The sequence below is a fragment of the Balaenoptera physalus genome, assembly GCF_965194825.1.
Source record: "Balaenoptera physalus genome assembly, chromosome: 3".
Lineage (NCBI taxonomy): Eukaryota > Metazoa > Chordata > Mammalia > Artiodactyla > Balaenopteridae > Balaenoptera > Balaenoptera physalus.
Window position 1 is genome coordinate 141,561,058 of NC_138890.1, and position 26,412 is coordinate 141,587,469.

General features: G+C 42.2%; 1 protein-coding gene and 1 pseudogene across 9 annotated transcripts in view; one reads left to right on the top strand and one right to left on the bottom strand.

The window, feature by feature from the left end:
- The window catches only part of ZNF131 (zinc finger protein 131), a 32,668-nt gene that overhangs the window by 2,122 nt on the left and 4,134 nt on the right, over window positions 1-26,412 (bottom strand). For 6 of the 8 annotated variants that reach the window (XM_082455889.1, XM_082455890.1, XM_082455892.1 and 3 more), the window contains 3 exons: window positions 20,708-20,852; window positions 9,050-9,735; window positions 391-521 (listed from right to left, as the gene is read on the bottom strand). In XM_082455889.1, the coding sequence (XP_082312015.1) occupies window positions 391-521; window positions 9,050-9,735; window positions 20,708-20,852 (962 nt within the window). Of the gene's footprint in view, window positions 1-390; window positions 522-9,049; window positions 9,736-20,707; window positions 20,853-26,412 lie in introns of those variants that run through there. The other 2 variants (XM_082455893.1, XM_082455895.1) reach the window with 2 other exon arrangements.
- On the top strand, window positions 2,369-8,774 carry LOC309657905 (actin-related protein 2/3 complex subunit 1A pseudogene; annotated as a pseudogene). The gene has a single exon. The product of its transcript is annotated as an actin-related protein 2/3 complex subunit 1A pseudogene (transcript).

Below are 26,412 nucleotides of genomic sequence, written 5' to 3' on the forward strand. Positions count from 1 at the left end.
AATTTCTTCCATGATATCAACATTAAGAACAATTTCACCATGTGGGATAAATATACACTAATCACGGAAGAAGAGCCAATTATAGCTGGTCTGCCTTCTCCACCCCACTCCTGAATTCTAATGACTGTTCTATGGTTAAGAATAACCATAGTTTCAGACTATGTTACTTAGAACATAATTTTATTGACATTGGTATCATCTAAGGTTGGGTTAAAAACAACAACTACTACTACTACTATTCCCCCTTATGAAAGCAAGACAATGATGTTCTTTACTCATTTCTTTCTAAACTTGTCAGCTCTATACCTTTGCTCTAGGTCTGTCACCCTTCACTTCTAATGATTTCAAACGCAGACTCCTTTGCTAAGGACGGAGTACACCCACACATACCTGACATTCATAAAGCTTCTTTCTTCCCTTTTTTGCCCCCACTCCAGTTTGGCACGCAGTCAGGTGACATTTGAGGGTGCTATTTCTAGCAAATCGTTCATGACAATTTGGACATTCAAAAGGTTTTTCACCTGTTAGAATAGAAAAAAAATCATATTGACAATTAAGAAAAACAGAAAATGCAAAAAGTTTTTTCTTTTTGGTTAATTCTAATAGCACCTTCTTGAAAGAAGGATCAGAATTTATAACTCAAATGTTTCCACCACATCCAAAAGACTATTCTAAGAGGTAGAAATAGTAAGTTTTTAATGATTCTTATAATTGTATCTGTGCTCTGGCAAAGAAATAAAATTTGGATCTGAATGTTGTTGCATGTTTTTGCATTTCTTAAAAAATTGTATATTTTCCCTTAGATAAAAATCAAGGTCAATTTCCTTTCTGGGGACATGCACCCCTCTCCATTCCACAAGCATTTTTTGAGCAATTATTGTGGTGCCAGGCCATGTGCTAGGTAATGAAGATAAACTGTCCTTGTTTTTAAAAACTTCATATCATAGGCCAGGGTATTTCAGGAAGGTGAAATACATGAACATAAACAAATGCAATGCACCACAGAAGGCCTGTTACAGAGAAGAGGGCAATGGGAAATGGGACTGCAGCAGTACACAGGAGGAGAGTGATGACTTCTGCCTGGAATGGAATGAGAGAAGGACAGGAAGAAGTAGGTTATTCTAGGCAGAGGCACAGAGGTGTAAAACAGCATGGCAGGTGAGGAGTAAGGAGGGAGGTGTCATACTGACTCCCAGATCTGTGGCTTAGAATACCAACCAGAATAAAGAACAGAGAAGTCCAAGTAGGTTTGGAGTGGGATGTGCTAGGGAAGATTATGAATTCATTTTTGAGTCGGTGAGTCTGAGGTACTCAAAGCAAAGTGGAAAATCTGGTCAACAGTTACATAGAGACAAATCTGGAGCTAAACAGAGGGTGGACTGACATACAGATACAGAATCCAATAAAACATCCAGTTAAAACAGCAGGTAGATGAAGCAAGCAAAGAAAACAAAAAGAACAGCCAGAAGTAGAAGGAAAGAACACTGAGGAAAATTAAGAAAGAAATTTCAGGAAGATGAGGTAATAAACAGCGCCACACTGAACAGAAAGATCGGGTAGGGTAACAACAGGGGACTGGAATAACTCTAGCAAGAACACTGTGAGTGGTATGGTGGAATCAGAAGCCACACTACAGTGGGATAAGGGAGCATGAGTGAGGCAAGTTAATGGAAACTGTCAGTACAGAAATTCTTTCAAGAAGGCTTGGAAGTAAAGAGGAGACGTGGCTAGAGGGGGACATGTCAATAAGAGGTTCTCTAAGCCAGAAGAGAGTCATTACTTATTTGCTGAAGGAGAAGGAACCAGTGGAGGAGAGAGTAGTAGGACTGACAGATGAAACATGGTCTTGGAGGAGACATCAAGGTGTGGGATTCAGGATTGGCCTTGAAGAAAAGGGAAGTATCTTTCTCTGTAATAAAAGAGGAGACAACGAAGGAACCACATAGTTTACCCCACAGCTAAGTTGGGGGTAGGAAGTCAGATAGACATGTCACCTGCTGGGGTGGGGTGTGGGCAGAGGTCTTGAGTGCTGCACTGAAGGTCTAGAATGCCAATTAGGAAAGGAAAGATATAAATCAGACACCAAAAGGCCTAACTTAAGGTCTGATAAGAATTTTTTCCAGCAGTGCTCAGCAGGGAGCAGAAGTAAATGACTGCAATAATTAATTCCAGGATGTAGGGTTCAAAAGCCAAAGGGAGCAGGGCCTCCCTCGGTCCTCCGCCCGCACCCGCCGGAGCCTGTTCGCGTCGACTGACCAGAGTCCGCAAATTCAACGCTCCGAGCCCGTTCGGACAGCCCCAACCCCCAGCTTTCTTTAGTGTCCTTTGAAGACACTAAGAATAATGTCCCTGCATCAGTTTTTACTAGAGCCAGTCACCTATCATGCCTGGAACAGGGATCGTACCCAGATTGCCCTTAGCCCCAATAACCACGAAGTCCACATCTATGAGAAGAACGGGAGCCAGTGGGTGAAAGCTCATGAGCTCAAGGAGCACAACGGACACATCACAGGTATCGACTGGGCTCCCAAGAGTGACCGCATCGTCACTTGTGGGGCTGACCGCAATGCCTACGTGTGGAGTCAGAAAGATGGTGTCTGGAAGCCGACCCTGGTGATCCTGAGAATTAACCATGCAGCCACTTCTGTCAAGTGGTCCCCGCTAGATAACAAATTTGCTGTGGGCAGCGGAGCGCGACTCATTTCTGTTTGTTACTTCGAGTCCGAAAATGACTGGTGGGTAAGCAAGCACATTAAAAAACCCATTCGCTCCACGGTCCTCAGCTTGGATTGGCATCCCAACAACGTCTTGCTGGCAGCAGGATCCTGTGATTTCAAATGCACAGTGTTCTCTGCCTACATTAAAGAAGTGGATGAGAAGCCAGCCAGTACACCCTGGGGCAGCAAGATGCCTTTTGGTCAGCTGATGTCAGGGTTTGGTGGCAGAGGCAGTGGCGGCTGGGTGCACGGGGTCAGCTTCTCCGCCAGCGGGAGCCGCCTGGCCTGGGTCAGCCACGACAGCACTATGTCCATTGCCGATGCCTCAAAAAGTGTGCAGGTCTCAACTCTGAAGACAGAGTTCCTGCCCCTCCTGAGTGCGCGCTTCGTCTTGGAGAACAGCGTCGTGGCCGCTGGCCGTGACTGCTGCCCCATGCTCTTTAGCTGCGACGACCGCGGCTGCTTGACCTTCGTCTCCAAGCTAGACATCCCAAAACAGAGCATCCAGCGCAACATGTTGGCCATGGAGCGCTTCCACAACATGGACAAGCGGGCCACGACCGGGGACCGCAACACGGCCCTGGAGACGCTGCACCAGAACAGCATCACTCAAGTGTCTATTTATGAGGTGGACAAGCAAGATTGTCACAAATTTTGCACTACTGGCATCGATGGAGCCATGACCATTTGGGATTTCAAGACCTTAGAGTCTTCTATCCAGGGCCTTCGGATAATGTGAAGCTGAGCGAGCCTCCCAGATCCAGCATGAGGACGGACAGGCTGCGCCGGGCAGCTGCGCCATTTGCATGATGGGCAGGAGAGCCGGCCACCAGCAAACACTGAAGACACGTATGGCGCAAACCTTGTGTGTTTTGTTTGAGGATAACTGGTGAAAGTGTTGGTTTTTTAAAAGCAGCAGTGATTTGGGGTTTGTTTTTTTTTTTGTTTTGCTATTTCATTCCATTCTTGACCAAAGCTTCTCTTTAAGTAGTTTACTATGGAAAATTGTCACACTAACTTAAAGGAAGGGGTTGGGGGGGGGTATGTAAATTGTCCGCTAAAAAATTAAATAAAAATACTGAATGTGGGAAAAAAAAAAAAAGCCGAAGGGAATATGCTTAGAGTACAAGAAAAAGTGACTCAAGATATATACAATGAGGACAAGGTAACGTCAGAAACGGGGCAATAAACTAGTTGGAAAGGGGTATGGAAAGACAGGAAGGCTAAATGAGGTAGACTCCCACAGTCAAAGTAAGGAAAGCAGTGAGAATTCAAGAGACAGGATGATGCTTGTAGAGAACAGGACTAAGATTTCAGAGGTGGAGCCTCAGTGACGATCAGGTCCTAGACATGACCCTCATACTCACGTGGAACAGACGCAGTCAAGTAACTCTGAGCTGTGTTTTATCCCTGACAAAACAATTATAGCTTATTTTTTATATAATTTTCATGAGATGAAAAAATTAATTTGAGAGAGAAGACCTAATCACCTAGAATTATTGTTGGTATAGAAACTCCTTTACAACTCCCCAAATGTTGGACGATACTGCTAACTAGAATAGTTTTGTTTTAATAGTGTATAATTTTTCAGTATAAATGAAGCCTACAGATAAAAATTGTCATAACCTCTTTAAAGGGCAATTTGATAATATTTGCCAAGATTTAAAATGCACATATTCTGTGACTTGGCAATTCTACTGTCAAAAATTAAGTTACTTGAACATGTACACAAAGATTATGTACAGGTGTGTTTATTGCAGCACAGTGTGTAAAAGACTAGCAACAACCTAAAAGTGTATCAACAGGAGTGGTTAAGTAAATTATGGCATACCCATACCCTGAAATACCATGCAGCCACAGTGAAAAAAATTAAGTAGATTCATGAATGTTTCACACATTAAAAAGAGTTCAAGATAAATTAAATGGTGTAACGTTGTATTGCATGCTCCTGTTTGTTTGTTTCAAAAGTTCTGTGTGTGTCTGTTTATGGTTACTTGAAAATGCAAAGAATGTATCTGGAAGGATAAATAAGAAAACGATGTCAGTAACTGCTTCTGGGGAGATCTATTTAAGTAGGAAAGAGATTGACTTTTCAGTGCACATCTTCTGCTATTTAAAACATTAGTTTAATAAGCCCAATAAAATCTAGGAATTGTAAGAGATTAATTATACTTTAGATGTGTAGAAAGCACAGTCTTCCAAGTGCTTTTATCATTTTCTCTTATTTGCCACAACCCTGTAAAGTAGGAGTCATTATTCTTATTTACACAGACAAGGAAAGAGGCCCAAAGATAAAGTTCATCAAGCTGACAAAATGTCAGAACTGGAGCCTGGGAATTCCCTGGCGGTCCAGTGGTTAGGACTCGGCAATTTCACTGCCAGGGCCAGGGTTCAATGCCTGGTCAGGGAACTAAGATCCCGTGAGCTGCGCAGTGTGGCCAAAAAAAAAAAACCAAAAAAAAAACTGGAGCCTGAATCTAATTATGGTTTCTGGACCCAGATTTTTTCCTACAATTCCACACTACCTCTCTGGGCAACTAGGGAACAATTATTTGAAAACATGGTTACAGGTCATCTTTGGATTCTTTCACATGTGGTGTCCCACAGGCATATCTGTCAATATATCTGCTCTCTCCCCACACCCACAAATCTTACCCTTCTATATTTTTCTTTCTAAATTAATAAACTTCCAATCATGTAGCCACCCAAATCAGAAAGCTGGGAGTCGCCTTCTCTTTTACCCCTACATCTCACCAATCACCAAACCCTGTTGATTCTGCCTACTTAATGTTATATCGCCAACCCTTTTTCACTATTATTGCCTTTATTCAATCCCCCATCCTTGTTTAAGATTACTCCAACAGCCTTCGAATTAGACCCAGTAGGCTTCACCCACTCCAATCTATCCTGCCAGTTCTCTCTCTCTAAAGCATAAATTTAATCAGAAAACTCCCTGGCTTAAATTTCTTTAAAGTGACCCAGAGTCTTTCAAGATAAAAATCCAAACTCATTTAGAGCACTTAAATGAAAATAACTACATGATCTTAGCCTCATCTCCCATCACTTTCTCTCTCCTGTCCTTGAACCACTGGGAGATCATCCATGATGCCTAAGTGCACGCCACATGGTCAGCCCTCCAAACTCTTTAGCTGCATCTCCTGGCATTCGGACCCAATCCTCCAGTCGTAACAACCTGCTAGCAAGTACTCCAAATGAGTGACTTAACTCTCCTCTATGTCTGTGTACACTTAAATTTCTTTTGTCTGGAATGCTCATCTCCTGGCTAACTCCTTTTCCTTTGGGAGTCATAGGGTAAACCCTCTAGGAAGCCATCCTTGTCTCTTTCATCATAAACAGCACAAGCAGGCATTCCCATAAGACTCTGTGCTTACCTCTATCAGCACTTCGCTGATTGTGCCTGTTTGTCTCCCCTAACGTAACTGTGAACTCCTTGAAGGCAGGGACTCTAAAATTTATCTCCATGACCTAGCAGGCTGGCATTATCATCACTATTTTCCAAATGGAAACAAAGTAATTCAGGACAAGTAACAGCCAAAATTTTGCGAATCAAGTGTGGATTACTGTGCATGCTTTAAGAACATACAAGAAACCAAAGCACTAAACTAATGAAAGTATTCAAAATATGAAATTGAGGGGGCTGTATTATGTATATGTTGAGAGTAGGAAACAGGACCATTTATCTTTACACTTAGTTTGTTATAAGTGAAAAATGATCCACCCTTTATTAACACAAACACAATTAAAAACTGTTTACTTATGTTCCTCTTGAATTTACTAAATCACTGATCACATATGATACTGTCTTGTCACTAATTACTAGTACAATAATTGATCGAGGTTAAAAAAGACAATAAAAGTTCAGTTTGCTTTACATACTAAACTGTTCCTTCAAAGGGCATCTGGTTCTGTAATTTGTAACAACTATTTAACTAAGGTACTTAAAAGTTATCTCACATCATTTTGAAGGGAAACACAGACATAAAACATAATGTGGGGCTTCCCTGGTGGCGCAGTGGTTAAGAATCCGCCTGCCAATGCAGGGGACACGGGTTCAAGCCCTGGTCCAGAAAGATGCCACATGCCGCGGAGCAACTAAGCCCGTGCGCCACAACTACTGAGCCTGCACTCTAGAGCCTGTAAGCCACAACTACTGAGCCCACGTGCCACAACCACTGAAGCCCGTGCACCTAGAGCCCCTGCTCTGCAACAAGAGAAGCCACCGCAATGAGAAGCCCGCGCACCGCAACGAAGAGTAGCCCCTGCTCGCTGCAACTAGAGAAAGCCCGTGTGCAGCAACGAAGACCCAACGCAGCCAAAAATAGATAAAATAAATAAATTTTTAAAAAAACATAATGTGATTTAGCTCTACACTTTTCTGTTCAATCCAAAATACAATGTGCAGGACTTGGAAAGCATATTTAAAAACTTCCAAAATGGTCTGTGTTGTCCTATTTTCAAACAGGTAAGTCACTAGGTAATGTTTTGGGTAAAATAGACAACTGTTTCTACTTTCACACTGATAGGAAATAATATAAAAGTGATTATCTGTTGGGGTACTGGAAACTCCTATCAAAGTGTGCTAGTTACCAAGTAACATTTATTTACTAAGTTGCGCTGCACATACACCAATGCTTTTGCAAAACTAATCCACAGTTACCACAAACATGTTCATCAGAAGACCATTAACATAGGTGCTTATTTGTTTTTTAAGGACCAAAAACTATACCTTTAGGCAGTTTCCAAATATACAACAGGTCTTTACATATAATGTTTGTAAAACCAGAAAGCATTTCCCCCAAAGATTTCATGAATGCCTATTAGTTACCCTAAATTAGTTACCTTAAAGCCTTCTAAATTCATAGTGAGCCTTTAAGTAAATCAGGAGATTCCCTTGCTGCTCACTTATTTATCCAGTTCCTGAGTATTACTACCAAGGGTCTGAATAGTGAGGGATACCACACTATTTGAATCTATCTGTTTTCTCAGTTTCAAGTAGTATGTAGCACGCAACTCTGGACAGCAAGGGATCTACGAAAAAATTTCATCCAAAGTTCTCCAAACTCTAGCATCAAAGAGAAAGATTCTGAATAGTGTGGGATAACTATATTGTATTCACTGTATTAATAGTCTCAACAGCCTTAACCATCTCACATAGTAAGAACTTGGGAACAAGTGTCCAGAAGTCTGACACGTAGCACTCTGCAGCAACTGCTTTCCCCACCCCTTTGTCACAGTGGGTTCAGGGACTCCCCAAGATTCCAAGTCATTCGTGGTGGTAACTCCTGTGTATGGCACAGAAGACCTAGCAGAGAAAGCTTGGGGTGTGGGACCAAGGACAGGGAATCTGACAGGAAGAAAACTAGGCTCAGGGATGGATGCAGAACTATAAGGGCCAGAGGTTCTAAGGTAGACTCCCTGGACATCTCCCTCATGTCTGGGATGGCTCTTAGGAGAGTACAGAGACCTTACCCTTTTCATCTCCCTGGCTGTGCACCAGTCCTGACATGTTTGCCCTTGGAGAGATGAAGGAGATGGACAAATACTGCCTTCCTATCTGCCAGGTCAAAACAGATAACCAAATGTATGCAAAGGTATAAACATATTTGGGATTGTTTGCAAATGTACCCATCTATGTAATGTGTTAACATAAGGCAGGGAAAGCAAAAACAGTAACAGTGAAGTTTCACTGTAATTGAAATCTCATAATCTATAACCCTTAATAAAGAATCACAAACCGGGCTTCCCTGGTGGCGCAGTGGTTGAGAATCTGCCTGCCAATGCATGGGACACGGGTTCAAGCCCTGGTCTGGGAAGATCCCACATGCCGCGGAGCGATTAGGCCCGTGACCCACAATTGCTGAGCCTGCGCGTCTGGAGCCTGTGCTTCGCAACAAAAGAGGCCGCGATAGTGAGAGGCCCGCACACCGTGATGAAGAGTGGCCCCCACTTGCCGCAACTAGAGAAAGCCCTCGCACAGAAACGAAGACCAAACACAGCCATAAATAAATAAATAAATAAATAATTAAAAAAAAAAAAGAGTCACAAACCATTTTATGTATTTTTTTAAAAAATATAAAAATTGGCAAGATGTAAGAATGAAAATTACTTTCAAAGTTAGTACTGATTTTGCTTTGAAAGCATAACTATTTCAGCTAATATTACAAGAACACTGTGTGTTCAGCCGGCACATTAGGGAACACAGGAAGTGGTTCCTGTGGTGCTAATTAAAAAAAAAAAAAAAGGATTTAGACACTTAGCTTCAAGTGAATGTGGAAAATCTATACTTTTAACATAAAGTATTTGCTAATTACCTGTATGCTTTCGAAGATGCTCTTTAAAATGTCCAAAGTGGTCAAACTGTTTCTCACAGTACTGACATATGTGAATTTTTTTCCCAGTTCTTTGCTTCTTACTGACTCCACCTTCTTCAAGGTGGTAACAATTGAGGTGCTGTTTCCATGCGCTCTCCCGAAGATACCTTTTATTGCATATTTCACACTTGAAACTCTCAGTGGAGTGTGATTTCATGTGTTCCTTAAAATGGTAAAACAATTTAAATGAACGGTTACATTTCTCACAATGGAACAAGTCCTTCACATGTGACAGCTGAAGTTCCACAATTTCAATACCTTCTACCTGTTTGCTTGTGGGGTCAGAGGCACAGCCATCTTCATCTTTAATCTGCCCTTTTCTATCACCTTGACGGTACTTGCTGGTGATATCTGCCAATAATGCCAGAGCGGAATCATCAGAGGAACCTGTGCTCTGAATATATTTTATGGACTGCCTGGCAGTAGCCACATCCTCTAATGTTTCAATGCCTTCATCTTCCACTTCGATTGTGCCTTCAGCAATCTCCACCTCGATTTCAACAGGTTCAGATTCTGCAGATGGCAATGACTCAGTGATAACATTTGAAGTTTCTGCAATCTTTCTTTTTTTTGCTTCACTTTTTCCTGTGGTAGTTTCCTCTAGTGGAGCTGAGTTTTCTTTGTTCCTGAAATACACAATGTATGGATTAAAAAAATCTATAAGATCAATCAAAATCCTACCAGGCTTTTTGGAAGAATTGATAAGCTGATAATAAAATTTGTATGGAAAGGCAGAAAACAAGACTGTAAGACTTATACTACCTGATTTCAAGACTTACTATAAAGCTACAAAATTAAGACAATGTGATATTGGTGAAAGGATACACATGGAGATTAATGGAAGAGAATAAAGTCCAGAAATAGATCTACATATATATAGTCAACTGACTTGTGAAAAAAGGTTCCAAAGTAATTTAATGGAGAAAATATAAAACAGTGGTGTTGGAACAACTGGTATCTATATGGGAAAAATAAACCTTGACCCTTTCTCTCATACGATACACAAAAAAATTAAAAATGGATCATAGACTTAAATGTAAGAACTAAAACTATTACACTTCTAGAAGAAAACAGGATAAAAATCTTCACAACATTGAAAGATTTCTTAAATAGCACACAGAAAGCAGAGACTTTCAGCAAACATTGATAAAATGGATTTCATCAAAATTAAAAACTTGGTCCTTTGAAATACACAGTTAACAGAAAGGCAAGCCATAGACCAGGAGAAAATATTTGCAAACATATATCTGTCAAAGGTGTTTATATATAGAGAATACAAAAAGAATTCGTACAATTCAATAAACTCAACGGCTTAAGACCACTGTTGGGAGACAATTCCCCATGAGTCCCTTGTGTTTCTGCATATCTTGTGAATTGACAGCTTTGGTTCTGGACTAGTTTTCAAGGATGTTTGCTGAAGAGCCAACAGCTTGGGAAGAGAGTGGCTCCCTCTGGAGAAGAAGACACCTTTACTTACTGTCCAATATAATAATGTCCCCCACTGTGGGAGAAAGGTCAGGCAGGTTTGTTTGCAGCCCATTCTAAAAGATTTTGGTTTCCTAAGCTGGAGATCCTTCAGCTGTGATGAAAAACGACCACATGCAGAGCATTCACCTGGGCCACTCTATGTTACCCCTGTGGGACTTGAGGAAGGGAAAAGTGGCACAAATAGAAAACTCATGCTGCCTGCTGTGCAGAGAATAATAAAGTCCTTCTTTCTGACCTACGAGTCCCGTTATCTTCTATCAGCATCCATGAAACCATGGCAGGATAATTTCTTGGCTTGCAAGTAGGATAAAAACTCAGATCCCTCACAGATCTTGCCAAAGTTTGGCAACCAAGAACAGGATGCTGAAAAAGACAAGGCTTTCTGGAACAGGAAGGATGAGACCTCACAGAGCAAATGGAATCTGAGGAAGTCTACTAGAGCTGGCAGTAAACCTGTTTACCAAATTGTATGGTCAACTGGGCAATAAATGGTCCTCTACTTATTTGCCTATTGCTCTGAGTTCAACTGTGTGCCCCCTAAAAGATATGATGAAGTCCTGACCCCTGATACCTGTGAATGTGACCTTATTTAGAATTGTCTTCGCAGATGCAATTAAGTTAAGATGAGGTCATTAGAGCAGGCCCTACTCAAACTAAGTCTTTATAAGAAGAGGGACATGTGGACCCAAAGAAGAGAAGGCCATATGAAAACACTGAAGGAAGACGGCAATGTGAAGATACAGGTAGAGATGGGAGGTATGCTGCCACAAGCCAAGGAACACCTGGGGCTACCAGAAACTAGAAAGGGCAAGGAAGGATTCTCCCCTAGAGGCTTTTGAGGGAACATGGCCCTACCAACACTTTGATTTAGGACTTCTAGCCTCGAAAACTGTGAGAGAATACATTCGTGCTGTTTTAAGACATGCAATTCATGGTACTTTGTTATGGTAGCCCCAGGAAACGAAAACACCCATTAATGAGGAAAAACTGAGAAGGTGGTTACAGGATGAGTACTGGTCAGTAAGTTTATGGACAGCTGCTGGAATGGTGTCCCAGTTGCTGCAAACTTGCTAGGGGTGGGGGAGGCAGGGGAGGACTTCCCTGCCAATTGCGTGGTCAGCCTGAAGTCCGCCCACAGTAACAATTAACACTAAGGTTCAAAGGGAGTAGGAGGGTGGAGACAGAAGGTTCTGCCCCTTTTATAGACAACTTACTGTCACATGTACCTAAACCAAGTGTGCCAGGAGGGAAATTCACAACTGCTACAAGCAGAAACCAGTTGAGTCATTAGAACTTTGGCTGGTCCACATGGGAGATGAGGGGGCAACATAATGCTTGTAGAGCAAGGAAGAATTGCAACACCTGGGCCATCTCAGGGCTCAGCTCCTCCTGCAGTTTGTCATGTCCACCTCAGATCTATTTGGAGATGACTGTAAAAGGTTTGAGTTTTTTTGCAGTGGGTCCTGGCTGCCATAAGGGTGCTTTGGATGCTCTTGAAAAGACTTCTCTAAAGCAAATTCCTACGATGAGGCATTGACTAGTAAGAGTCTTCCTGCCCAACTGGGTTTATAATGCTGATGAAGATGAGTCACTGGGGAATGAAAAAAGGATCCAAAGCAATATAAAATTCTTTGGTCAGGCCTGCTGAAAAGCCCCCTTTTATGTTAGACCAGGAAAAAGTGTAAGAGACGTTATCATGACAGTGGGGCAGCAAATGTCCAAGATTAAGCTACACTCTTTAAAAAAAAGCCACCATTGCAGAAGTCAAGTCTGAGTCAGCTAAAAGGCATAAAGCACATGGCCCCAACTAGAAATCAATGTGGATGGGGCTACTGAATCAAGGAGTCCCCCAAACTGACACTGAGCGTGTCAGCAGTGATGACTCTGCTGCCTGATAGAGGGCTTTGAGTGGTCTGAAAACACTGGAGGTTTGTTTGGCTGAGCCACATGCAGCTCCAGTGCTGCTTGAAACCAAAATGTGCCTTGCTCACTGGCAGAAAATCACTTTCTCCCTCCACACCACTTCCCCCCCTTCTACCTTCCCTTTGCCTCTAACTTGACCTCACCAGCTTGGAGAAAGATAATTAGGATTGGAGCCAAGGTCTCCTTGTTCCCAAGGGTAAACAGTGAAGACACCATATATGCATCCAAGTATGCTGAGGAAAACTCAAGAATGGGAGAGACTCAAACTTCCATGGCTCTGTTTTATCCAGCAGGTGTCCAACTCACCATCCCACCTGGTTCCACAGAGACGAGGCGCTTACATTCAACTGATGGGGCTTGGGCAAGGTTCACAGCAGGAAAAGGGAGGCTGTCCTGACCCTGTGGGTGGGCCTGATTCTACATACCGTTGTTGCTTTGACATCTGAATGCACAGCAGGGATTGATATGGCATGTGCATTTACCACTTCTCATCCCATAAGTACCAGAGATGGAACATTCCAATTGAGAAGAGCCACACGTAGAGAAGAGCTACTGGAACAAACTCCCCTAACGTTAGCCACCAGTAGCTGGGTCAGGATTTAGCACAAGTGTCTTATCTTTTGATATCTAAAATTTGTACTATACTGTTGATATCCTACTGACTGGCAAGCCAGAAGTCTCAGTCTCAAAGGCCCTGACCGTAGTGTTATGACACCTCTACCAGTAGAGGTTGCTGACAAATCCCAACAAAATTCAGAGGACTGCTCACCAGGTAAAGTTTCTTGGGACTAGACAGGCAGATTCACAACACTCAATCCCCTGCAGCAGTAAAAGAAAAACTGTTTTTTCACCTCCTCCCTCTTCCCACCAAAAATGAAGCCCAGGGGCTTCCCTGGTGGCGCAGTGGTTGAGAGTCTGCCTGCTAAGGCAGGGGACACGGGGTCGAGCCCTGGTCTGGGAGGATCTCACATGCCACGGAGCAACTGGGCCCGTGAGCCACAACTACTGAGCCTGCGCATCTGGAGCCTGTGCTCTGCAACAAGAGAGGCCACAATGGTGAGAGGCCCGCGCACCGCGATGAAAAGTGGCCCCCGCTTGCCGCAACTAGAGAAAGCCCTCGCAGAGAAACGAAGACCCAACACAGCCAAAAAAAAAAAAAGAAAAAAAAAGAAAAAAAAGCCCAGCATCTTATTGGACTTTTTAGGTACCAGAGACAGTATGTGCCTCACCTGCACATTCTACTTTCTTCGTTATATCAGTCAATCTGCAAAACAGCGTCTTTTAAGTGGGGCTCCAACCAACAGGCTGCATTGGAAGTTTCCATCAAGCTGTGGCACAATCTCTGCCTTAGGGCCCCAAAACCCTAACGACCTCTTTGAGCTGTAAGTCTCTGAGACTGACGCTTTTTGCAGATCAGAGCTTCTGGCAAAGGGAGATCGTCTGCACCCCAAGGTATTACCTGGGGTGCAGACTTGCCAATTCCCTGACATGGCTACAAGGTACACTCCCTTTGACAAGAAAGGATTAGCTTGCTACTGGACTCTTGTTAAGTGATGCCTGATCCATGGAAACTTTGAGGCTCTCTAGCCTGATACCGCCGTTTGGGAGTGTGTTAACTAAGACTTCATGACTAGCAAGGTAAGATGTGCCCAACAAGTCTCACTGGTCATAAAGAAATAGTGACAGTCAAGAAAGCAGTTGGTCTCTCGGCTTTACATGAGAAAGTGGTAGCTCCCCGACGCTGCTGCCCAGAGAAAGCCACTAGATCGATGGGGTCTTTGATTCACTAATCGTTTGGCTAAGCAGAAGGCTGGTATTCACTGGGCTGCTGCAGATGCTCAGCCTCAGCACCAACTCTGCGAAACCAAAAGTGGACATGGCTGCTCTGCTCAGAAGGCAGAACTCAAGGCTGTCTTCGTCGCTCTGGACGACACTCTCCACTATGAGCCTTGGTGTATTCTTACTGACTCTTGCGCTGTTGCAAATGGCCAAGCTGTCTGGGAGACCTGGAAGTCTTGGCAGATTAGACACCCATCCTTCCACAACTGTGGAAACGAAGAGCAGCTATTGATTCAACTCTCTGGATAACTGATTAGACGCTCATGGTAAAAGCCTGTTCTCTGATACCAACTGGAATCAAGTTGCTTATCAACCTACACTGCCCAGACTTCCATCACTGCCACCTAGGCCCAACATTATTCTGAACATGATGACACATCCACCATCAGAGACTGAGCAGAAAGTCAAAGACCCTATGCTTCTGATGGAGAAGTTGCTACCGCATGTCAGACTTGTGACACCTGCCAAAGGTGGCCTGTTTGTCTCACGGTGAATGAGGCCAAATCATACAGGGCACTGTGTCCAACTGTTCCTGGCAGACTGACTACACTAGACCTTTCACCCCATCTCAGGGCTATCCCTGATGCCTCACAACTACTGACACTTTTTCAGGTTACACTGTTGCTGTTCCAGTCTGAGCAGTTGGTTCTGGCCACACCATATGGCTCTTGAAACTAAGCTGTGTGATATGTTTAGCTTTCTGGACCATCTGCAGTCTGATAATGATGCACCAAAAGCTATTCAATTGGCTGTTAGTCAAGGTATTGTTAAAACTTCCAAGCTCCCTGCCATCCACAGATGTTGATATTGTAGAGAATTGCAATAGTTTCCTCAATTACTGACTCAAAAAGATTTCAGACTCTACTTCCCTCACTTCCTCCTTGTCCAAAAGTCCTATTAAGGCAGTTTGGTCATCAAACTCAGCTCTCCCCAGAAAAGGATCATCTGTTTTTAGCTGCCTCCTGGGTAATGAGCAAGCCTAATGGGGTGGGAAGTTACATAAACCTAAATGGAAGTTCAGGATCTGTCCCGACCATTCGCAGACACGATCTTTTTCCTTCTGCCTAATGGCAACCCTGGGACAGCCTGGTTGGTACCACTTCCAGGTGACAGCCTGGTCAAAAGTGGGCCTAGCAGATTCAAACCTAGTTCAAGTTCAGCCATCTGGACTCTCTTATTGAATGGACATCATCTTAGATCCTAAGAATAATGACCACTTGGTTGAATATACTGCTTGCCAAGTACAATCAGATTGGCCCTTGTGAGCCAAAGTGGGAGACATAACGGGTCTCAAGTTTTATAAAATATTCTTGTCCCTGACCATTCCAGATGAAAGGTCTGGGTAAGGGGAGGAGATGACTGGAAAAGGGATTAAGTTACAGCTACTAGAATGGGATACACTGATTTTGTGGAGGTGGAGGGAGAACCACCACCCTGGAACCTGGAGAGAGAACCTCTTAGACTCCAGGAGGTATGGGGGAAGAAGGGACATGAAAAATCTTTGTTCTTCAGAACTGCTCTTAGAGACTTCCTCAGGTAGGAAGAGGCTCGCATGCAGCTCTCCCCAACTGTTGCAACTTGCTGGATCTGTCATCCCACGCCAGAGGGCTCTGACAACTGGATCACCATCTCCCTTAACTTTACCGAGAAGTATTTTGCAAACAGCAGGGGATGGCCAAGCGTCCTGCATGCCCCATGCAAAACACGAGACGTTTGCCCACTACCATTCCCAAAGCTGAGGCTCAGTTCGTGAGGTGGCTGACTGCCATTCAGCTGGCATCCAGGTGCTCAGGATAAACAGAACAGACTGAACTGGCTGCCCTCAGACATTCAGTCCAAAAACAAGGCCGAGACCCAATCATTCTGAGCTGGGAAAGAGGGAGACCACGTTGGTGACAATGTCAACCTGTGCCCCTGACTGATGAAGGTCCCCCTCTGGGGGCACAGACAACTATACTTCCTGTGTGGAAGCCAGGTACTAACTTCCTTCCCTCCCAAAAATATGCCTTGCAACTCTGAGGTGGGAAGAAGGGACCATCCAGTGTTTAGGGAAACACCACTGGTAGATCACTTTCTCAGATGACCATGGAGGTCTCTCCAAAATGAGGCTACCCTTGGGACTTCCCCGGCAGTCCAGTGGTTAAGACTCCGCACTTCCAATGCAGGGGGCACGGGTTCAATCCCTGGTTGGGGAGCTAAGATCCCACATGCCGCCTGGGCAGCCAAAAGAAGAAAAGTGAGGCTCCCCTTGGTTACTTGGGGGAGCGTCCTGGAGGAATAACTGACTTATTTATGCAAGCCCTACGGGCAGTTTTCCCTACAATGGGAGTCATCCAAATAAAAAGGTGGTACCTTTGTGCCTGACTCAAGACAATGTGATCAATGACACCACTTGGGCTCTGGAAGGTATTCAAGTCAGCCTCAAATCACTGGCCAGGGTTATTACGGAGGCTAGACTTGCCCTAGACTTCCTCCCTGTGGGCCAATGCTCAGGCTGTGCAATTGCTAAAACATCTTGCGATACTTAGATTAATGCTTAGGGCTAAGTGGAAAAGTCAATACACAAACTAAAGGAGAAAGCCACCTGGCTTTCTAGGGATTTGTTCAGTTGGTTGAGTGTAGGACCTTAGCGGGGGTAGGTGCACGGTTAAGCTTAGCACTGCAGGGTGGCCACATCCTGCTACTTGGAGTGCTGTTGATAGTTGTCTTAATTAAATCCAGTGTAAGAAAAACTGAATGGACTAGGTCTCAGTCCCCTATTTGTCAGATTAATCAGAGTGGTCACGGAGTAGTGTGCTCATGGGAAAATTCACCAGAAGCTGAAACAGTGTAGAAGAAAACTCTCCATGGATCCCTCATGTTTCTGCATATCTTATACACAAACACACTGGCAGTCTTTTGTTCTATCTTTTCAAGGTTGTCTGTACAGCGAATTGCCTTAGAAGATAGAGCCTGTCTTCCACCAGAGTGGAGGGCAGGTTCGTTTATTACCCAGAATAATAAAGATAACAGCCCCTCTGGGGCAAAAGCTGGGCAGGTTTGCTTACAGCTCATTATAAAAGATTTGGGTTTCCTAAAGCCCAGAGTTCCTCAACTGTGATGTAAATCACTGTGAGCACGGGTACACACCGAGGCCACTGCATCATTCCCCATTGGACTCAGGATGGGGCGGGGGGGGGGGGGGGGGGGGCGGGGCAGCATGAGCTTCATGTTGATACGAACATGAAACTCATGCTGCTCCATATGCTGTGAGAGAAATAAAGTCCTTTCTGACTCATGAGTTTCATGCTTTCTGCCAGCATCCGTAAAAATGTGGCAGGCCAACTTATTAGCTTGCAAATAGGATAAAGTCTTCCACCCGTCACAGTTCTTGATAATACCCCAATTTTAAAAATGGGCAAAAGATACTTCACTAAAAAAGATAAACAGATGGCAACAAAGCACATGAAAAAATGTTCAACATCATTAGTCATTAGGGAAATGCAAATTAAAACCACTATATACCTACCAACTTGGCTAAAATGAAAAAGTATGATCATACCAAGTATTAGCAAGGCTGTGGAGCAGTTGCAACTCTCATACACTGCAAGTTGGAATGTATCACTTTGGAAAACAGTTTGGCAGTTTCTTAAAAAAAATTTAAATACATCTACCATACAACCCAGCTATTCCAATACTAGGTATTTACTGAGAGAAATAAAACCATATGTCCAAAGACCTACACACAAACATTCGTAGCCACTTTATCTGTAATAGTCAAAAACTGGAAACAACCTAAATGTCCATAACAGATGGTATATCCATACAATGGAATAACAATCGGCAATAAAAAGGAACCCACAACAACATGGACAAACCTCTAAAACATGACGCTAAGTGAAGAAAGTCAAAGACGAAAGACTACACACCTTAGGAATCCATTTATATGACATTCTAAATAAGATAAAGCCACAGTGATAAAAATCAGATCACTGGTTGCCTGGGGCTGGGGATCAGGGTCGACTGCAGGGTCATAAGAAAACTTAGCGTGATAGGAATGTTTTTATGTCTTGAATGTGGTGGTAGTTACATCACTGTGTACAATTAACAAAATTCAAACTCTACATTAAAATGGGTGAATTGTATTCTATGTAAATTACATCTTAAAAGGCTGGGGAGGAAAAAAATCTGTAAGGCAAATGCTTCTTCCTAACAAATAACAGGAACCTTCTCCTACAGTTTTAAATAAACAATGATGCAATTTCAGCAAAATAAGGTCCTAGTATTTTTTTTCAGTGCCATTCAAAAAGTGTACACTATATTCCAAAAATACTTGCATATTGCAAATGTGAGAAGAGCCTTATTCACCTTCCGTACCTGCAGAAGTTATACAATAGTCTACTCAATAGAGAGCTGCCTTCACCGGTTGATTTAAACACAACTACATTATGTAATTTTTATTCTTAAATTGTATAACATTATACAGAGCCAATTATAAACAGCCAATATGTAATACTGCTATCTTTCTGAAGAATTCTTCAGAGTATACTGCATGCCTAACTGGTTCATGAAACAATTAAACATGCTACTATATTTATATTGTAAAGCGCTGACGGTTAATAATTATTATAAGGATCCCAGTCTTATAATAATAAACCTTCTAAAAGGTTCTAAATAGGCCTAGTAAAACAGCTGTACCCAGCTGTTCTTACCCAATGACTAGACACATGAACTCAATTAAATGCCTACCAAATCCAACCTGGGCCGTCGTCACAGAATATATTCCAATGTTCTGTTACTCAGGACTTTCCCTGTAGTAAGATGCTACTTGCTACCGTGAGCAGCAAAGGGACCACACAGAACATGTTTTCAAAAAGTTCTCATACAGGATTTAACCACAAATATGATGTTGCCTCATGCATATATATTCCCCTAGTCTACCTCCATATTGAGAAGGTATGACCTAATCAGGTATAGATCCTCAACACACCTCTATTTTGTTATCCATGTCTTAGCTCTCTCTGCAGGAGAATACTGGCTTGGTTTTAATGGGCATGCACCCATCCATCCATTCATAAATGTTTACTGCACACCTACTATGTGCCAGGCACTAGTCATCAGAGAAAATATACACACCATGCTCTTGTCAGAAAAGTCTAATCTTGAACTGTCACCAAACTAATTAAAAGCTCATTAGGAGAAACAGTATTTTTGGATGACTACAGTTCAATTATTTCTTAGTTATTCTAAGTTATATCTTTTGACTGAACCACATCAGTGAGTCAGACTAGATCATTCTGTCCCATGTGAAACTGATTTTACCAAATTGCACATTAGTGTTATACCAATGACCTATATTGAGGGTCACAAGAAACAAAGCCAGGAGATAATAACAACCCCCGTGCCAGACTCCATGCTAACCACTTTACATTCATTCATTCATTTAACCCTCACAAATAATCCTACGTAGAAAGCACCATTTTTATCCCCATTTGACAGATAAGGAAACTGAGCAGCTGATAGCAGACCGAGGCAGTCTGACTCCAGAGCTCTTGTTCTTAGACACTACCATACCACTATTCATTATGTAAGATGTTGAGGTCTTTATTCATTATATCACTTAATGTTTTCCTAATAACTTCCTATGAGAAATTGTGCATTTTAATACCAAGAATGGCTCCTAAGCAATTGATTTGTTCTCATCTTATTATAAATAATGTAACTGAGGTGTTTTTTTCCCCTTTTTCTTTGCGCTAGGTACTTCAGAACTCAGAGCTAGACTCAGCCCATCTAGCAACTGTACAGACTTAAACAGCATGCATTTTGGCCATCACATTTCTAACTTCACTGATTATCACTTCCACCTGGCCTATTTCTTATATCTTCACCGATTTCCTCACTTATTGTTAAACAGTACCATATTAATCTTCGTAAGCCAAACTGTTTTTAGAGTAAGTCTTGGTACAATTAACAACTTGAATCCACAGAATAGTTTATAGGAACCCAGAGAACTCTTAAAAAGATGCCTAGTCCTCCTTATTTTATTAGAAACAAAAGATGATACTTGAGTTAATATTAGCACAGTTTTTACATAAGGACAAGAAATCAAGCGTGAGGGAAAGATCATAACCAGTAGAACTTTATAGATCCTTAAATACATATTCTTAATTTCAAAACATCAGTTCTTTACGGCATGATACATACAATACATTCTTGACTAACAGGGTGAACATGACTGAATATAACTACCTCTGCCTCACGAAGGAAATCAGTTCCTTATGGCATGACATAATAAATTCTTGACTAACAGTCAGGGTGAACATGACTGAATATAACTATTTGTTCCTCATTAAGGAAATAAGTAATTACCTGACTTCCAGGGCTTTGATAGCTTCTAGCATTTGTAGAAACTCTGCTGCTTTCCATACATCGTTGGCTTCTTCTTCTCCTTGTATCATTAATTTTGCTGTATATGTGAACTCAATCAAATGACGAAAGGCCATTTTACTAACACCTGTAAAAAAAAAAAAAGACATGCATTAACATGTATTCACATTGATTCAAATCTTATAACATTTAGTAAAGAAAAAATAGAAGCCCAGTGTTTGGAAAATGATTAGTATTTGTCATTTTGGAAGACAATCTCCTGGCAGAATTCTCATTTACAGTATAATAATTTTGTAGCCAAGTTCAGCACTAACTAGCAAACTACTTTAAGATCTTTCCCAAAGACTTCCTAAGGCTCTTACAGAACAGTAAAATCTATCACTCAAATACACGAATGGGCTATTACATCAGACATGCTATGTTTCCTGCCAGGGAGCTCTGTGTCAACTCAGATCCAAAATCATCAATAGCTTTCAAAAGCTTAGCAAATAAAGTTCAGTACCATTCTGCCTTTATTTCAAGGTCCTTCACATTATTTTTCTACTTACCACTATTTTTCCTTCCAAATTTTAAACTATATCAAACCCACACTATATACTGATCCTCAAACAAACCCTTCACTTTCTAAGAATTTCCTTGCCTTCCTTAACACCCTCCATCCTGAATGCTTAATCACCTTACCTCGACAACTCCTACCACCCTTGAAGGACCAATTTTAATGCCACACCTTTAATGAACCTCTTTAATAGTTCCCTCAGGCTGAACTCTGTACCTGGTCTTATAGTTGAAATTCATGGACAACTCTTGACTGTAAGCTGCTTTATGGAAATTTGCCTCTACACCCACCTCACAGTATCTAACACAAGGCTTCCTAAAATGCAGGCACACAACATAGGTATAAATGGATAAAGGCTAAAGTCACTTTCAGAATTAAGCTTCCACAATTCCAAGCTTGCTTTGCAAGTTTCTGTTTAAATTTTGGCCCAAAATGATACTCTATACTTCTTTGTGCTCTTCAATGCTATATAATATTGTTTCAGCCTGCTAATGCAAGGCTATGAAAAGCTACTGACAGGAACAAAGAGAAAACTTGTTTTTATAGATTTTTTTAATGCTAAGAAATGCCCAAGACCAAGCTGCACACAATATGCACAATTACAAATACAAAACAGGAATTTCCTGGCAGTCCAGTGGTTAGGACTCCACGCTTTCACTGCCAAGGGCGCTGGTTCAATCCCTGGTTGGGGAACTAAGATCCCACAAGCCGCTCCGGGTGGCCAAAAAAGAAAAAAAAAAAAATAGGAAAAGAAAAAATATTTTTATGTTTTTCCCATGCACTTTATACACCTGAATGTGGCCTTCAGGACAACAGTAAGAATACTGGTGGAATATCCACCATCTTCTATTTGTGTTAGGAAAAAGCATCGTTCAGGAAGCCAACTTTCAAGTTTCAGTTCAGTCTCTCCATGACCTGTGCAATCTGGGGCAAGTCAGAACCTCTGAGCCTCAGAAAACTCATCTTCAAAATGCCTGAAAACAATCTGAATATTGAGAAGCACCATAAAATATAATGTAATATGACCAAGTTACATGCTACCAAATAAGCAAACGAAAAATAACTGGATTCATTAATGGCTAATTTATTGGGTCCCCTAATCTTTTTTCTCCTGGTTGTCTTTTAACCATGTTCTTTATGATATGAGAGTAGCCTGAGGAACAGACAACTTAGATTTTGCTGGGTTTTTTTTTAAGGTGTTTTGACCAAACATTTAAAAGTGCAACAGAAATCTTTCCTAAAAACAATGTGTAAATTTTTCCTGAAGCAGAATGAGATTTTGATTTTTAATCAAACACACATATGTATGCCTACTATACATATCAGGCAGGGCTCTAAACACTTTACAAATAATCAACTGACTTAATCCTCCTGACAACCCTATGAAGTACTATTATAATCCCCATTTTACGGATGAGGAAATTGAGGCACAGAGAAGTTAAGTAACTTGCGAAAGTCACATAGTTATTAAGTGATAATACTAGAATCAAACCCAGATGGCCTGACTCCAAAGTCCATGATAGAGATTTATAAATAGGATGATGGTAGGAAACATTCCTGCTTGGAAGAGTTTGAATACCCATGTCTCATTCACTACAGGACTGCAATCTTTTACTCATATTTCCAAAGTCCCCCAAATCTCTTAAAACCAGAAGTTTTCCCATAAATTTGGCAGCAAAATTTGATCTGAACTGACATGAGGCTATTTATGATCTTTATCCCACTTAAACATTAATAAGCTATGCTGCTTATTAATAATACATTACATTATTATTTGGTTATAGGATATTGCCCCAGACCCCAATGGGAGTATTATGTAATACACACAGTGGATTACCTTAGAAAATTCTAAAAATTAGTAATTTCAAGAAGCAACTGGCCTCCAAGAATTTGTGGATTTAGCTCCCAATCTTGGTTAATCAGAATCACCTGTAGACTTAAGCATAGGTCCCTGATCTCCAGAATCAAAACTGGGATAGGGAACTGTTTTTTATAAGCACCCTAAGTGCTTTTTTAAAATAAATTTATTTATTTATTTGTTTTATTTTTGGCTGCGCTGGGTCGTCATAGCTGCGCACAGGCTTTCTCTAATTGCGGCGGGCGGGGGCTACTCTCCGTGGCAGTGCACGGGCTTCTCACTGCGGTGGCTTCTCTTGTTGCAGAGCACAGGCTCTAGGCGCGCGGGCTCAGTAGTTGTGGCTCGTGGGCTCTAGAGCGCAGGCTCCGTAGTTGTAGCGCACAGGCTTAGTTGCTCCGCGGCATCGGGGATCTTCCCAGATCAGGGATCGATCCCTTGTCCCCTGCATTGGCAGGCGGATTCTTAACCGTTGAGCCACCAGGGAAGCCCACCCTAAGTGCTTCTTATGTAGCCAGTCCAACACTGGTCCTAGGAATAAGCCACTGACCTAATTAGCTAACAGGAACCAAACTTATAACACCTGCCGAGGTAAGTGAAGCGTTGATAGATGATGTACAGCTGCAAAAATATTTTATATTCTATCAGGACTAGTTTGGTAACTTTCAAATTTCAGCCCATTTTCTCAATTCCTTACTCCTTTCATAATATACAATTTTTCTAAGTATCTAAGAAAAATGTTAATATAAACACCTTAACCTGAGTCATTTTTCCCCTTAGGAAGAGGCAAAAGGGGGGGTGGGCATTCTGGAATTTCTCTAGTCTTACAGAATTCCTCAACTGGTGGAAAACTCCTACTCAAATAGGATGTATGAATATGTGCTTGGATGTTTTGTCCTTGATATTAGGGGCTAATATTTTGGACACGATGGTAGAGTTGCTGTTTGGGAGAAACTAGGTGCTTATGGAACTGTGGTTTCAGGATAAGTAAAGAATGGATTTGGAAAATTGGAGGCTCGGGTTAGGAGACGGCTGTTGTGTTCTGAACAAGGGAGTGAATGTCTGCTGAAGATTTTATATGGTGTGAATCCAAGTCACAAAGCTGAGCTGGGATGCAGCTGGCTTCGAGGACAACAATTTTGACTTAAGTCAAAGGTGAACCTGCAGTCCTAATCAAAGGTAACTTACTTCACCAGGGACCCAGAAAACAGGGAGAGAGCTGGCTCAGCTTGCATCTAATGACAGTTTATACTCATAGAGCATATTACAATTTAAACTCTCTTTACATACATTTGTTTTTACAAAACCCTGTAAGGCAGTGGTTCTCAACACTGGCTGTATGCTGGACTTGTCCCAGGGCAGTGCTGCCCTAACTTTGCTGTACAAAGGAATCATCTGAGGATTCTGTTCTGATTCAGTAGGTCTAGGGTGGAGCCTGAGAATCTACCGTTCTAACAAGCTCACAGGTGATGCCCATGCATTACTGATCCTCAGACCACACCCTGAATAACAAGGACCTAGAGAACTTTTAAATACAGATGCTTGGATCTCACCCCTCAAAGACCGATTTAACTGATCTGGAGAAAAAGCCTGGGTATTAGTACTTGCAAAAGCTCCCCTGGTGTTTCTAATGGGCGGCTAAAGACGAGAACCGTCCCTATCTTACAGATGGGAGTTCTAGTTCTAGCTAGGATGAAGAACGCATACTCTACCCTATCTTGTCCATTGATTACAACTAAAAATCCTGAAAAGAACACATAAAGCAAATATACAAGGACTCTGAAGAAAAAACAGAAGCAAAAAGACTGGGGAGAGAAATCAAAACTCAAAGAACAGCAGTAAGTTTCCTGGTTTTATATTTTTCCTCCCACATAACCCAGCTTGAGGACAGCCCAACTCCCATAACTGGGTAGCAGGTGCAGACAGAAAAAGCTCCGAGAGAAACTCTTTCCGGCTAGAGAACCAGCAAAGGGGATGGAGAGTGTGTGGGGGTGGGAAAAATAGCTGGTTTTTATTCCTCTCTCAGCCCTCCCTCAAGACAAGCCCCAGTTCTGGCGCTGCACATCTATGGCTAGTTGCCACCAAGCAGGCACCTCAACTCTAAGAGAAAGTTCTCTCTGGCTGAGAACTAGGAAAGAGATTATCATCTGAAGAGCATGGAGAGAATTCTTGTTATTTTCTTCTCTCACCATGTTATTATCCAGGAAATGGATTCCACTGCAGAAAATGTATGACAGCACAGGGAGGCTAAACTCCTAGTTTTCCAGCCACAGGACCAGGAAAGGGAGCTCAGGGGAGCTGAAGTACAGAGAAAATCAGGAGGGGGAGCTGGAGAAAGGTCCTTTAAATCTGTGTATGCAGTCTTGAGCTCACCACCCAGCTGCACGTGTGCAAAAATGACGTGAGGCAGCACAGCAAAGGCTTTGAGAATTACACCGTGGGCTACCACCCAGGTCGGCACACCTGGGACCTGAATAGAACCACAAAGGTTCTGAAAACGAAATTGGAATTGGATCCAAAGTCCACACAAGGCAGTCTGAACCTAATCAGGTTGACTGTCTGCTAAAACAAAACAAAATCAAAACAACAACAAAAACCAAAAGCATTCTCCAGAGGATTCTAACAGCACGCAGAGTGTCAAAACATAATATTCAAAATGCACATGACAGGGACTTCCCTGGTGGTCCAGTGGTAAAGAATCCGCCTTCCAATGCAGGGGATGCGGGTTCGATCCCTGGTTGGGGAACTAAGATCCCACATGCTGTGGGGCAACTAAGCCCACGTGCCGCAAGCTACAGAGCACACGCACCACAACTAGAGAGAAGCCCAAACACGCAACAAAGAGACCTTGCACCGTAACGAAAGATCCCACATGCCTCAACGACCTGACACAGACCAAAAAAAAAAAAAAAAAGAGGAAAAAAATAATGCCCATGACATAATCCAAAATTACTTGACATATTCTGCAGATTAAAAGAGAAAAAAGGAAGCTAAGACGCCCAATGTTACACAGCTGACAAACAGTAAAGCTGGGACTACAAGTCAGGTTTTCTAAGTGCATGCCCAGGGCTTTCTCTACAGCCAGGTGACCTAGCCAGATAGTACAGCAATTCCAAAGTTAAAAGCTTAAGAAGACATTGAGCCAAATTGATTTTTTAAACCTGAATCTGGCAAATAACAAAAACAAAAAGAATGTTTTTACATTTTTTTTTTCTTACTTTCTATAGTTTAAATACTGAAAGTTGTGTGCCCTGTACTATAATGGACACATCAGAA